Source organism: Cricetulus griseus, chromosome 5 (genome assembly GCF_003668045.3).
Source record: "Cricetulus griseus strain 17A/GY chromosome 5, alternate assembly CriGri-PICRH-1.0, whole genome shotgun sequence".
Classification (NCBI taxonomy): Eukaryota; Metazoa; Chordata; class Mammalia; order Rodentia; family Cricetidae; genus Cricetulus; species Cricetulus griseus.
Genome location: NC_048598.1, coordinates 61,395,651 through 61,410,330, shown reverse-complemented (window position 1 = coordinate 61,410,330; position 14,680 = coordinate 61,395,651). Strand labels below are relative to the sequence as shown.

Sequence of the window (14,680 nt, the reverse complement as noted above, 5' to 3'; positions counted from 1 at the left end):
CTTGGGGAGAGGGTCCTTTTTTTAGGAACTTCCTGGGACTTGTGAGTTTCATTTACTTCCTGGACCTTTCGGGTTTCATTTCCTGAGTCTTAAAGAGCCCGTTTCCAGGAGTGAATGTTTGCATTTGGGGGAAGTATCTATATATCAATATTTAATCACCTTCCCCCATGCTGGAGTATGAGAGGAAAGATTCAGAGAGATCAATCAGGTTAGCTGTCTCAAGGCTAGCTCTCTCACGTCTGCTCCACAGAGGAGATGAGTAACACATGTTGCTGAACTTGACAGGTTGTGTTTATACACCAGCATCTAAGCCCCCTTCCCCCACTCCCACCCCTGGTCAGAATGGGGACTCTGAAGAGTTGAGATGGGCTCAGGGCTTGAGGTGTGCTTTTAATCTGTCACATTTGCCTGGGTTAGTACTGTCAAGTTACTGATCTCCTTTCTTTTCGTCCATTTCTCCCACTCCAGGATTATGAAGAAGGTTGTTGGAAATCGGTCTGGCTGTCCCACTGTAGGAGACAGAATCGTTGAGCTTATTTATATTGATATTGTGGGACTTGCTCAATTTAAGAAAACTCTAGGACCATCCTGGGTTCACTACCAGTAAGTACTATATGCTAAGACCTTTTCTCCCCTAACAAGGACTGTATCAGTTTGTTTGTTTTGAGTAAATACCATCTTTTGAACTGGATGGAGGGTACTTTTCATTCCTAATGAAATTCAGGTTCTTCCCACTGACTACTTCCTGGGACTATTCATTATTTCTATTGATGTTCTGAGAATAGAAAACAGGTGTCCAGCCAGGCATAGTGGCACACACCTTTAATTCCAGCACTCAGGAGGCAGATGCAGGCAGATATCCGTGAGTTCAAGGCCAGCCAGATCTACATAGTGAGTTCCAGGACAGCCAGAGCTACATAGTGAAACCCAGTCTTTAAAAAAGAAGAGGTAAGGAAAAAGCAAAACAGAGCAGACATCTAGCAGATTCCCCATTTGTCTTCCCCAGTACCCAGCATTCCTCTCATGCATTTAATCAAATAATGATTTTTCTTGTTTGTTTGTTTGTTGTGTGTGTGTGCATTCATATTTGTGTGAATGTGTGTATATGTGCATGCCACAGCATGGATGTGGAGGTCAGAGGACAGAGAGTTGGATTCCACCTTGCGCCTTGATGAGGCAGGGCCTCTTAAGGATTCTACAGCTGCACAGCTTACTTCAGGATAACTGTCCCATGAGCCACAACAACTGATTTTATCAGTGCTAGGGATAGGATGGAACCCAGGACTTCATTCATGATGGACAAGCTACATCCCAGAGCCCTTTCCATTTGTTTCTTAATTTTGGCTAATGAGTAGAAACTTTTTTTTTTTTTTTTTGGTTTTTCGAGAGAGGGTTTCTCTGTGTAACTTTGGAGCCTATCCTGGCACTTTCTCTGGAGACCAGGCTGGCCTCGAACTCACAGAGATCCGCCTGCCTCTGCCTCCCAAGTGCTGGGATTAAAGGAGTGCGCCACCAACACCCGGCAAGGGTAGAAACATTTTTGCTGTAGTCTTCTGTGTTAATTTAGTCACTTTACCAAATACGTGGAGCAAAATACCTTATAGAAGAAAGTTTTATTTTGGCTCATGGTTTTAAAAGCTTCAGTCTATCAGGGTGGGGTTGGGTGAGGGGACGACAATGTAAGGTAGCTCACATCCTTGAAGTCAGGAAACAGAGAATGTATGATTTCTCTTTCTTCTGTATTCCTCCTGGACCTCCAGCCCACAAGATGGTACCACCCACATTCAGGGTAAACCTTCACCTTAGTTAATCATCTCTGGAGATACACTCACAGACACACCTAGAGCTATGCTTGTTCAATATCCTTGGCATTTCCCCCAGTTCAATCAAGTTGTCAATTAACAGTGAACTGATGAACCATCATCCACTCTAACTGATTCAATACACAAATATCCTAATGTAGGCCTTTATCTTTCCTGTTAGTTACATTTAATATTTTTAACTTTAAACCACCAAGATTATTTTAGACTGGAAGTCCTTTATGAATCAGGCAAAAATTAGAAGTGAAAATGCAAACAATTTTCTCAAAAATCCAAGGTCTATCAATGTCCATTGTTTATAAAATTCTCTTTCAAACTTCACCCCCAACAGCAATGATTTTCTCACTGGGCAACGAAATATATATAGCAAAGGGGCTGATGTGACAGATACTGTATTAAGGGTCCAAATGTTCTGTTTGACTACATTAATTGTGTTGAGTGACTATGTATCTGTGTTGATTATATTGAATGACTTTGATAGCTGTTGACTGTGTTATCTGTGTTGGCTGTACTGACTGACTGTGTTATCTGTGTTGTATGACTGTTGACCGTGAAGGCTAACTATGTTGAATGATTGTGTGAATTTGTGAATGCTTGTGCTGACTTTGTTGATTGTGCTGGCTTTGTTGAATGATTGATGAATGCCTGTTGACTGTAACAGCTGACTATGCTGAATGTGTTGACTGGTGAATGATTGTGCTTACTTTGTTGGCTGTGCTGCTGTGTAGACTGTGCTATGTAGACTATGCCGACTTTGTTGACTATGTAGACTGACTGTCGACTACGCCAGCTGTGTTGATTGTGTTGACTATGTTGATTGACTATGATGATTGTATTGACTGTGTTGAGTATGTTGTTCTTATAGTCTCTGCATTATTTTCCTTTCCTTGGGATATTACCATTCTTCTTATTTTTAGGAAAGTTTGAGCCAGGATAATGCTTTGTCCTTTTTATTAGTTTTTTGTTTTGATTATGTATGTATACATGTACATGTTCATGTACACATGTGTGTAGGTGTGCATACATATGGAAGACAGAGAACAACCTTGGGTGTCATTCTTCAGAAACACTCTCCACCTATTTTTGAGATAGTTTTCCAATGACCTGGAGCTGGCCTTAGGCTAGGCTTGCTGACCAGTGAGCCCTAGGGATCCAGTTGCCTTCGCTTCCCCAGCACTGGGTTTACAAGCCTGCACTAGGCACTGTACACACTATACCATCCATCTCCTTAGTCTCAGCACTCCACTCTGTCTTTGTTATCATATTTTCCCTATTATTGGTTGACTTTTCTTCTTCACCGATCATAAGCCATCACTTTTTTTTTTAGTTGTATAGAAATAACTATCTTTCTTCTTGGTTAATAAGCCATATTGTAAACAGAAATTTTTCCTTAGTGATAGCCTTAAGGGAAGAAAGTCAGGGTTGTTCCTTTCTGTCATTTTATCAATGGTAGACATCTGAAACACATGCAGAGAAAACTGGGCAATCCAGGCCTCCATAGACTCTTGTGTCCTTGTTATTAAGAAGGGCTATTCAGATGGAAAACTATTCTCAGTGGTGGTGTTTAGGTCAATTAAGAAAGGCCATGTCGTTATTAAAATGGTCACTGTTGATTGGTATTTGAGGCTTGCTGTGTGAAAATGCTCCATCTATGGGGTTTATGGATGTGCATAATGTTTTTCTGTCTTTCTTTAGTAATGGTCTGAATTAACAGTAAACAGCAGGCGGTCTCTCGATGCAATGGCCCTCCATCTTTGTTTTGTGGCAAAGCTACAGTTTCATCAAATGACAAGCAGGCTTCCTAGAACTTTCTTGCCTACTTCTTTCCCTTTAAATATGCAAAGTTGCATCTAGGGATAGAGTTCCATTTGTAACACACCTGCCCATTGTGTATGAAGCCTAGGATTTAATCCCCAGCATCCAATAAACCAGGTGTGGTAGTGCCTGCCTGTAATCCCAGCACTCAGGAAGTAGAGACAGGAGCATCAGAAGCTCAGTCATCCCTGAGAACGTAGGTTGTTTCAGGGCAGCCCAGGTAACATGAGACCCTATCCCAAAAAATAAAAGGATAGAGAGGTACCAATGAGATGGCTCAGTTGGCAAAGTGCTGGCTGTGCAACATGAGGACCTGAGTTTGGATCCCAGTATCTACATAAAAGGCCCACATGATGGTGCACATTTGCAATCCCAGCATGGGGAGGGAGAGAGGAGGCTCCTGGAGAGCTCAGGCCAAATACTCAGGGAATTCTAAATTCAGTGAGAGACCCTGTCTCAGAAAATAAGATGGAAAGCTACTAAGGAACATCTGGCCTACATGCATACCCACACATCACACACATGTATACACATGAACACAACACATGGGTGTACAACCACACATGAACTCACATATAGGAACATGCACACATGTGTATGCAATTGTCAGACTGTGGTCCTCTTACTTGATGGTAGATGATGGGAACTACATTCCATATTATGTGGTGTCATCAGACCTTTCAATGAGCAGCAAGCCCCTTAGGTCTGTTGACCTTGAAAAAAATACTTATAAATTCTGTCTAATTTACATAAGAACCTAGGAAATTCGATTAAACACTTATTAAATGCTGACATGCTACTAGTCCTCTAGCATGGTCTACAAAACTCACAACCTTTCTGCTCCATAGGAGAGCCCTTTGCTGAGTGTTAAAAAAGTGCAAGAATGTGAGATACAAATAGATCACAGCAGGCCAGCCTTTCCACCAGACTCCCAGCTAGAAATAGACCTTTTGCTTCTGAGCATCTCCTTCACTATAGTGTAGCCTCGAGTGACACAATGTTCCAGGAGTCATTTGGCATTGCTGTGAGGTCTCTGTTAGAGGAAGGCCAGCTGTCTTGGGCACTAGGGAAAATACACCTTTATATCATTAAAGGTTTCTGATGTTTCAGATGCAGAGAGGGCATCCAAGCAGTGGCATAAATATTAACAGCACATAGGTACGAGATAGTTCCAAGATAGAGCCAAGGAGGACCTTGAACAAGAAGCCCTCTGAATCCACCTCCCAAGTACATAACTTCCAGGGAATGTCACCAGAGTTTGATTTCTGGCCTCCACATGCATGCATACTTGTGAACATGCACAAACACATACATGCACACACATGAACATATACACCCCCAAATGAGAGACCTGTCAATGTACCGAGAGTAGCTCCAAGAAAGTCACATAAGAATCCAAGTGAGGACATTGTTCTGGGTTATCTCACAATTCACTCTGTAGCCATAGCCTTCCCTCCTTTAATTGACAGTTGTATTTCCTGAGGGATGTAATCTGGTATTTGGACATCCTTTTTTTTTTAATTTCAGAATCTTAGATTGAAAATTTACAAAAATTTAGAATAGCTTCCTGGTAATAAGAAAGGGAAGAGAGAGAAAAAGAGTCCTTGAAAGTGTTTCCACCATCTGTCCTAAATGTGGGCTTTAATTTTCATTTGGTTTGGTGTGTATTGGCCCAGTGAAAGTTGCTCAGACATGTACTGAGAGAGAACAACAGCAAACAGAATGGTCCCCATTGGCCAGCCCCCGAGCTTAGTTTACATGTTTTGAAAATCATCAATTAAATCAGTGTAGCCCAGATTAATAACATTGGCTCTCTAATTCCTTTCTCCCAGTTAGCATTTGTGCTCTCTCCACCTGTGGTCAGAATACTTCCTTTGTAAAAGGCTAGCTTGTAAATAGTTTAAAACCATGTATAGTCTCTACTGCAGTTTCTTTGCTGTGCTATCACAGCTTGAAGACAGTCACCAAGTTGCAGACAGAGAATAAATAAAACTTTATTTTCCACAGTAGAAATGAGAACTTCATGGAATTTCCCTCCGTCATGTTTTTAAAAATCATTTGGGAATGTGAAGCCTTGGTGGGGAAAGAGTTTGGTCAGTGAAATGTTCTGTGGTGTTCCAGGACCTGGGTTCTGTCCTCAGAGCCCACATGACAAAGCTGGGTTTGGTGGTACCTGCTTGTAACACCAGTGCTGGGGAATTAGAGACAGGGAGATCCCTAGGGTTCCCTGGTCAGCCAGTCTAGCCTATTTGGCAAATTTCAGATCAGCAAGAGATCTTGTTTCAAAAAAAGCCAAGATAGATGGTGCCTGAGTAATAACAGCCCAAAATTGACCTCTAACCTACACACACACACACACACACACACACACACACACACACACACACACATTTGTTCTCACCTATGCACATGTGCACATATACAAACACATACCCATGTACACAAACGAATATAAAACCAATTCTTAGCTCACAACTACACCAAGATAGCTGATGGAGCAGGTTTGGCTCAGTGGAACAGAACAAAGGGACTCCATTGTACTGTGCTAACTCTTAGCTGGTCTAGCAAGCAAGCCCTATTATATTATAGTTGGATATGTAAAAGCTACCCCTCCTCGTAAATGAGATTGAAATCTGTTTTGTGTTATTATAACATAATACTGGAGCCAGACTTGTTTATTGTGAAACAGAATTTATTTCTCATTGTTGGAAGCTAAAAAGTCCAAGATGGAGTGGCCCCCATCCAATCTAGCAAGGACCATATTCTACTGTGCAAAGTTCTGCTTGGGTCTCTAGTCATCTTCTTTTTAAAGCCACTAGTGGCATCTATCCCTAGTTAACTCCCAGAAGCCTGTTTTCAAATATCATCAGCTTACCAATGTGAAAAGTACCTTTCCGGTATGAAGCAGATACTGTAGCTGTGTCCAGTATGAAGCAGATACTGTAGCTATGTCTGGTATGAAGCAGATACTATAGCTATGTCTGGTATGAAGCAGATACTGTAGCTGTGTCTGGTATGAAGCAGATACTGTAGCTGTGTCATTAGCATCACCTAAGGTCAAATCATCTAGCTAATTAGTGTAAAGGTTGACAGAGGCTGGAAGCCCTGAAGCATGTCCTCTGCTCTAAGCAGAATAAGAACTGTAGAGATAGTGCTGTTTTATTTCTTTCATCACATTGATTAGGCACATACTGTATGCCAAGTCCTACCTGGGTGCTAAGTCCCCTGAAGTAAATCCTTCAGGCCCCTTGCAGAATTCCTGGACATTTATTTCACTGGTATTTGAGCCACTCTCAGTGGTGAGCCAGTTCTGTCTGCTGAGGCCTTCTTTGCAAAATGAATAAGTAAGAAAAATAAGACCTAAGGTTCTTTCCAGTGGCAATTTTACTTTCAAGCGTTTGTCCATCTGCTTCTCTCTTGAACTATAGCATCTAGCATGGAGGTTATAGTTTGACACACAGCACTTTCCTTGCAGGTGCATGCTCCGAGTGCTAGATTCCTTTGGAACAGAACCTGAGTTCAATCATGCAAGTTATGCCCAGTCGAAAGGCCACAAGACCCCCTGGGGAAAATGGAATCTGAACCCGCAGCAGTTTTACACCATGTTCCGTGAGTATTCATGTGTGGTCCCTACCTTTCAGAAAGCTGCCGAAGATAAGTGCAAAGGTTAACTAGGGAACCATTTATCTGGAGTTGTGATTCTCAGGACCCTTAGCTGAAAAAGTGTGTAATATTAAACTTTTTTCTTGGGAATAATTGGATCCTTTTTTTTTCTGTAATTGGAATTGAAAGCACACCTGAACATTGTATGAACAGCCTTAGAAATGTCCTCAGAAAAATGGTTCAATACAAATCACCAGTAGAAGCCACATGGGAAAAGCCTGCAGATCACCTTTGAAAGAGCAGTCACTGAGCATGTCCCAGCGCCATATCCCCGCTGCTAAGAGATCACTACATCCTTAAGAGGAATGAGGTCTTCCATAGCAACCCACTTTCCACACAGCTCAATCTTAATTTTTGAGCATGAAACTCAAATAAAAGAAAAATAGCTGGGCGTGTTGGTGCACGCCTTTAATCCCAATGCTTGGGAGGCAGATGCAGGTGGATCTCTGTGAGTTTGAGGCCAACCTGGTCTACAAAGTGAGTTCCAGGACATCTAGGGCTGTTACACAGAAGAAGAAAAAAAACCTATTTAAAAAAACAGAAAGAAAGAAAGAAAAAATAATCTCAGAGATGGGGGGAGATGGGTCAGTGGGTAAGTTTGGGGACCAAAGTTCTTATACCCAGAACATATGTAAATGCCAGAAAAGAGTAGTGGTGTGCCTATAATCCCAACCCTCACTGGGTGGAGATGAGATTCTCAGAGCAAGCTGGCTAGTTAGAGTAACCAAATCTGTGAGCTTTGGAATAGACAAGTCAGATAGACTGCCTTAATATGGAAATTGGAGAACAACTGAAGAAGACAACCTGACACAAACCTCTTGCCTCCACATCCACATACACACATACGTATACAGATGTGTACAGACATTGGGACATATGAATACACATGCATACCACATGCATATGTGCCTTCTGAATTAGAACTATTTTAAACTCGGTTTCATACTTTGGTGGCTGCTTAATCACTGGACTCAGACTCTTTTGCCTCCTCTCGATGCCCTTGTTGGTGTTGTGTATCGTTTGATAAAGCTTATGCAGTGAGGGCTTTTTCTATGTGGTCCAGAGAATCACCTCCAAGAGCTATGGTATTAGTGTCAAATGAGTGACTTTATTGAACATGTATCAAGCAAAAAAAAAGTAGGTAGATCATAAAAACGTTATCAACTTGGGCCATTACAACATCCAACACACAACTGTAGTAGCCTGATAGAGCAATCAGGGTATTGTCATCAAGTTGGGTCTTACAGCACCCAACAGACAACTGGAGTAGCCTGATAGAGCAAACAGAGGTATTGTCATCAAGTTGGGTCTTACAGCATCCAGCAGAAACCAGCTGAAGAAGAAGCAATTGTGCTGGGATCTCCATTGAGCATCTCTCCACTGAGAAGCTTTCAGTTCCCACCCAAGACATTTTTATACATGGAATAACCAGTAATATTGGCTGGAAAGGGCTTCTCCCTCTAGCTGCCCTGAAGGGCATGGTATATGATTGTTTTGCCATTCTTCTTTCTCTATCACAGGGTCAGGGGGCTAGCTTCTCCTCAGATAAGGGGCCTTGCAGGACACTTTGAGGCAGTCATGCTTGGTTCTGAAATAGGGGATTCCAACCCTGCTTCCAGAGCCACCTTCTCTGTGTGCTCAAACAGTCGTGAGAGTTAACCAACATAGTGGATGCTACAGAGCTTGCACTGACCAATGCACTCACTGGCCCTGCTGCTGGACTCTTGAGAAATCTCCATGATAGCCTTTCCTGTCATTGTTGTGGCTTACTTTTGCCTTCCATCTCCCTGGTTTTGCTTTCCTTCTAATTAGCCAAGGACTGTGGAACCAAGTACCGAACCAAACAGTATTTGTGCCAGATTAATTTATGGTTAAGTCCCCACCCCTACAAGGAGGAAAGTTTCTACTCTGGAAATGAAAGGCCATGTGAATGAAACTGTTTCTTTGAAGGCTAAGGGTAGAGAACTCGCCCTTTCCAAAGATATCAGTGTGATTTCATCTGGAGGTTCCCATGCTAGAATGGATTTCTGAAGTCTATTTGCTTGGCTGATAAACTCAGCCATATATGCCTGCATTGATGTTCTCCCTCATGGCCACCTCTTGCATCTTATGTAGCTGCCCAAAGATGATCCCTTGCTCAGTCCCTAAATGTGTCAGTGAACATATTAGACTAATAATCTTTGGGCATTAGGTCTTGGTTAAAAAAAAAAAAGAATTAAGAAGGGTATATAGCTGGTAAGGTAGCAGTATTAAAAATCAACTCATGGAATGGACTGGGGAGATGACCCAGTTGATAGAGTGCTTGTGAAGACCTGAGTTGGATCGCTAGGACTCATGGGAAATACCAGGTGTGAAGGTGTGCACTTGTAATCCCAGTGTTGGGGAGGAGAAGCCAGGTGGACCCTGGAAGATCACTGGCCAGTCATCCTAGCCTACTTGGTCTCAAAAAAAGTACATGGTGCCTAAGGAATGATGTCAGAGATTGTCCCCTGGCGTCTGCATGCATATGGAGAGAGAGAGGGAGAGAAAGAGAGAGAGAGAGAGAGAGAGAGAGAGAGAGAGAGAGAGAGAGAGAAAGAGAGAGATCCTATTTAAATGTTCTTTTGAGCCCAGAGAGTTTGATAAGATCATGCTGCGTGTATGATAGACATTATTATTATTGGAGTTATATTGTCCTGTTATTGCCACCTGTCCCAGGGGCACAGTTCAGGGAACAAACTAATATTTGGCACACCAGGTGACAGATGGCTGTCAGCATGGCAAGGCATGATTAGAGTCTGCCTGGGGTTTGACTTTGCTATGAAATTCTGAGTCTGGAAGAAGTGCTAGCCAATCAACTAAGCTGTGACTTGTGTTAGGACAAGTCAGGTAAAACTTGTGCTTTCATACACTCTCCAATCATGCCAGCAGTGGCTTGTATCCTGCCCCTGAGGGGAGATTCGATGTTCTCCTGGAGAAGAGTGGGATTCAGCACCCTGCAAACCTGCTTCCATTCTGCGGATGGAGGCTTTCAGATATATGAGTTCCTTCAAGTGAAAGAAGGTCTCTGTTTAAAATATAATGAAAGCCAGAAACAGAAAGTACTTTCTCTTAACTTGGGAGAGGGATATGATTCTTGGATTCAGCAGAAATCAGAGGGAAAGTTGACACAGTTGAATGCCTTTCAAGAAAAGAGCCCACAGAGCAAAACATTAGCAACCACCCATGACGCTGAAAGCAAACAATGTAGTAGAAAATGTTTACATGGTTATTTGAGAGACTGTTAGAGGGATGTAGAAGAGTCAAGATATCTGTATACAAGAAAGGAATATTTACAGCATTGATTTGAAGACCTCAGGTGATCTTCCGTTTAAAAAAGGATATTAGTGAACTCATAAAAATGAAACATTGGGCCCGGAGATGGCTCTGTTAGTAAAGTATTTGCCATACAAGCATGAGGACCTGAGTTTGAGCTCCATAACACAAGTAAAAAGCTGGGCATATTGGCACAGGCTTGTAATCCCAGTGCTAGGGAGACAGAGAAAAGTGCATCCCTGGGACTTGCTGGTCAGCCAACTTAACTACCTCAGTGTCAGGTCAGTGAAGACACCCTGTCTCCAGAAATTAAGGTAGATGGTACCTGAGGAGTGGCATCAGAGATCCTCTTCTGACTTTCATACATACACCATATAACACAGAGACACAGACACACACATACACACACACAAACACACACAGCACACACTAATTAAATGCTTTCAATTCTGTACTTTGAAAAGGGCTAACAGTTCAGCAAGCCTGATAAGGGTTCATGAGTGAACAAGCCTTTCAGGTGTTCACCCAAACACCTTTTTCCATATAACAGAGCTTCCTCTTAGAATAGTTCATATTGCAGAAGTGAGGTAGGGAAGTCAAGGGAGACAGCAAGGACCAAGGGGATGGTATCAGGGGTTAGTAAGATCCCCAAACAGTACCAAAGAACTCTGGCTGCAGTGGATTAAAACCAAACAAATGAAAAGTAGTCAGTAGATGCTTGACTGGTGTGCACAATACCTTGGGTTCCATCCCCAGCTGCACATAAACTGGGCATGGTGTTCCCCAGCACCCAGGAAATGTAAGCAGGAAGATGAAATGGTCAAAATCATTTGGCTGCATAACAAGTTCAAGGCTAGCATGAGATACATGAGACCCTGCCTTAAAAAAAGAAAAAAAAAAAAAAAAGGCAGTTGATGACTCCAGATATGATATGCCAAGCAAGAAAATGTAGTGGGTCACCTTTACAAGTTGCTAGGATACCAACTCATTACTCTGAATAATAAAGGGGGAAGAGCCCAGCTTTGATCTTCCTGCCTTTCTAGCACAAATTATATTCGAAGATAATCAAGTGGTTGATGATAAGAAACTGTTAATAAGAGGGAAAGCAGAGCTGCAAATGCAGGCGACATGAAGGATTAGGGAGTGAGCATCTTCAACCCCCTGATGAGATTGCAGATCCAGCAATCATCAGCCCCGCCAAACCCATCAGGTAACAAGTTGATGGAGAACTTTTCCCTGGCAGGGGCTATCTTCAACACAGGAAATATGGAAAGAAGTTGAGAGATGAGGCATTGTGAAATATTCATCACGTCAAGACATGCTGAGGCTGGGGACTTTACAATAGACAACAGTGTCTGTAACTCACTCTCCATACCCTGCCCTCAGTGACCTCCAATACTCTGGTCAAAAGGTTCCCTCCCTCCCCATGTGACAAGACCAGCTTGCTGGTAGCTGTGTCTGTTCTGGTGATCTGTAGTTGAAGACTGTTTCTTTGAACAGAGAAGAAAAGGGTCAAAATGTATTTTTTTTTCCTTTTATTTTTTTTTTTAAATAGGGTCTCATATATTCCAGGCTAGCCCTAAACTTGATGTGTAGCCAAGGGTGACCTTGAACTCCTGATCCCCCATTTCCACTTCGGGACTGCAGATGTTGCAGACATTAGCCAGCCACCATACCCAGTTCACACAGTTCTGGGGCTGAAACTCAGGGCTTCCTGCATATAGGGCAAGTACTCTACCAATTGAGCTATATCTCCATTCCTCCCTTTCAATATTTTTTCTATTTTTTTCCAGAATTGAGAGTCAAACCCAGGGTTAAGTACTAGGCAAGCACTCTACCCCTGAGCTAAATCCCTACCCCACCCCTTTTTAAGTGGTTTCAATGTGACAAATTTATTAATGTTTTATTAAGTAACGTAAGTATGCACCAATGTTGAGAATTCACTGAGGCTCTTATGCACTGAGATTGTTTTATACTGCTGGCTACAGCAACAAAAAGAGACCGCAGAAGTAGGGTTGAGCTTAGAGACACAGAATTGAGACTTTGAGGCCAACTGTCTTGGGAGATACAGTGTCAGAGCATGTATGCAATACAGGGTCCAGCTTGGGAGCAGTGAAAAGTACACATGGGTATGCTGTCTTTAGGAGATGTGAAATGAAGCAGACCAGGCCAGCAGAGTATTTACCTACATATTGAATATCCAGGGTACACAGCTTATTGACAAACCAGCTACACCTATTTCTTACTAAGATGGTTAAGTTTCTATACATCCAAAAGCCTCACCCTGTCCTTATTGTTTTGTTCCAAATTGCAGGGTTTGCACTGTAAAACAATATCTTTGTGTATTCTGTTTGTAATTGGGCATTTTGAGGCCTACAGTTATGCACTATGCCTGATATCCTAAAGTGGTTTCCAGAGTGAACAGGTGACCTGGCTATAAAACACAGAGGCTCCTGGGCTAAATCTCCTGAGTGATGGCTTTGTGTATATGTCAGTGTGTCTGCCTGCATATGTGGAGGCCAGAATTTGGCATAAGGTGTCTTTCTCATTGTTTCTTACTTTTTGAGAAAAGGTTTCCCATTGACTTGGTACTCGCCAATTTGGCTATACTGGCTGGCCAGCAAGCCCCAGGGATCCACCTGGCCTTTTTGTCTACCCAGTGCTAGGAATTAAACTTGGGTCCTCATGCTTTTACAGTGAGCATTCTACTCACTGAGCTATTTCTCCAGCCCTAGGTGTTGGCTTGTTCAAAGAAACTCATGAGTGTGTCATTCCTCCTGTCAACAGCTTTCCACTCAGATGCCTATGTTTATTGCTTGTTTGGCTTCCAAGCTAGACACTACAACCTTCCTTCTGTCTCCAGAACAAGCTCTTAAGAGCTGTTCTCCTGGAGTTTTTCCCCTCAGAGACTGGGGTGTGTTCCCTCTCTTTTGTCTATATGCTTGCATTCTGACTTTGTAGTGGAGTATTCCCAGCCTTGGGCTCAGAGGCCATCCCTCACCTCCCCAGGTTAGAGCTAGGCTGGGCCCCAGACTGTTCAAGAGTGAAGAAGGCTAGGAAGGGTGGGTCCATTCCTTTCTCTCTGTCTTGACTGGATGTGATGGGATTAGCTTCTTGAGTCCCTGAAGTGATGGACTATGACATGGAAGTGTAAGGTAAATAAACCCTTTCCTCCCCTATGTTGCTTTTGGTCAGGATATTTGATCACAGCAGCAGAATTGATACTAAAATCATCACCAAATTTTTTCTCACGTATATTTTTAGTTTATATATACTAAAATGTTGTGTTTCATTATTTTGTGTGTGTGTGTGTGTGTGTGTGTGTGTGTGTGTGTACACGAGTGTGCTCACATGTGTGGTTGCCCATATGTATATGGGTGGACAAGCATGTAACCAAGATATTTGGGGGGGGGGTTGTTTGTTAGTTTGGTTGGTTGGTTGGTTGGTTGGTTGATTTTTGGCTTTTTGAGACAGGGTTTCTAGCCATGGATGTCCTGGAACTCACTCTGTAGACCAGGCTGAGCTTGAGCTCAGAGGCCTGCCTACCTCTGCCTCCTGAGTACTGGGATTGAAGGTGTGCACCTCCACCTCCTGGCTAGCCCAAGATCAGGAGTTTTCTTCAAATGCTCTCTACCTTACTCATCAAGGCAGGGTCTCTCCACTTGCCATTTGCATAGGGTCCTGGGGGTCTGTCCTCATACACTTATGCACTAAGCCATCTTCTCGGCCCCATTCATAATTTTTTTCTTCTTCATGAATCACATTCCTTTTTAAGCTTCAACATTATCCATATTTCCAGTGCCAGTCAAGCATCTATTTAAATAGCCATTTGTACTCTGTATTCTTGGGGATGTTTAGTTGTCCCTGAGATTGTACACGTCTCTAGATGTCTGGATTCGCTCTCCAACTAGGCACTGTTTCAACGATAGTCTTTAGTCTACTATGAATGCACTTGCTGTAAACTCCTGAAGACAATCTCTTTTCTTACTTCTCAGTCTCAAACAAGGTGTGTTATACCTTTGTAAACAATGAAAAAAAAATTACCCACACAGAGTGAAATAGAGAAGGTGTTTGATGACGCACCTAAG

At 42.6% G+C, this 14,680-nt stretch overlaps 1 protein-coding gene across 4 annotated transcripts in view; it reads left to right on the top strand.

Annotated features, from left to right (window-relative positions):
* The window catches only part of Mgat5 (alpha-1,6-mannosylglycoprotein 6-beta-N-acetylglucosaminyltransferase), a 292,133-nt gene that overhangs the window by 188,243 nt on the left and 89,210 nt on the right, over positions 1–14,680 (top strand). For all 4 annotated transcript variants that reach the window (XM_027417769.2, XM_027417768.2, XM_027417771.2 and 1 more), the window contains 2 exons: positions 469–603; positions 7,111–7,244. In XM_027417769.2, the coding sequence (XP_027273570.1) occupies positions 469–603; positions 7,111–7,244 (269 nt within the window). The remainder of the gene's footprint in view (positions 1–468; positions 604–7,110; positions 7,245–14,680) is intronic.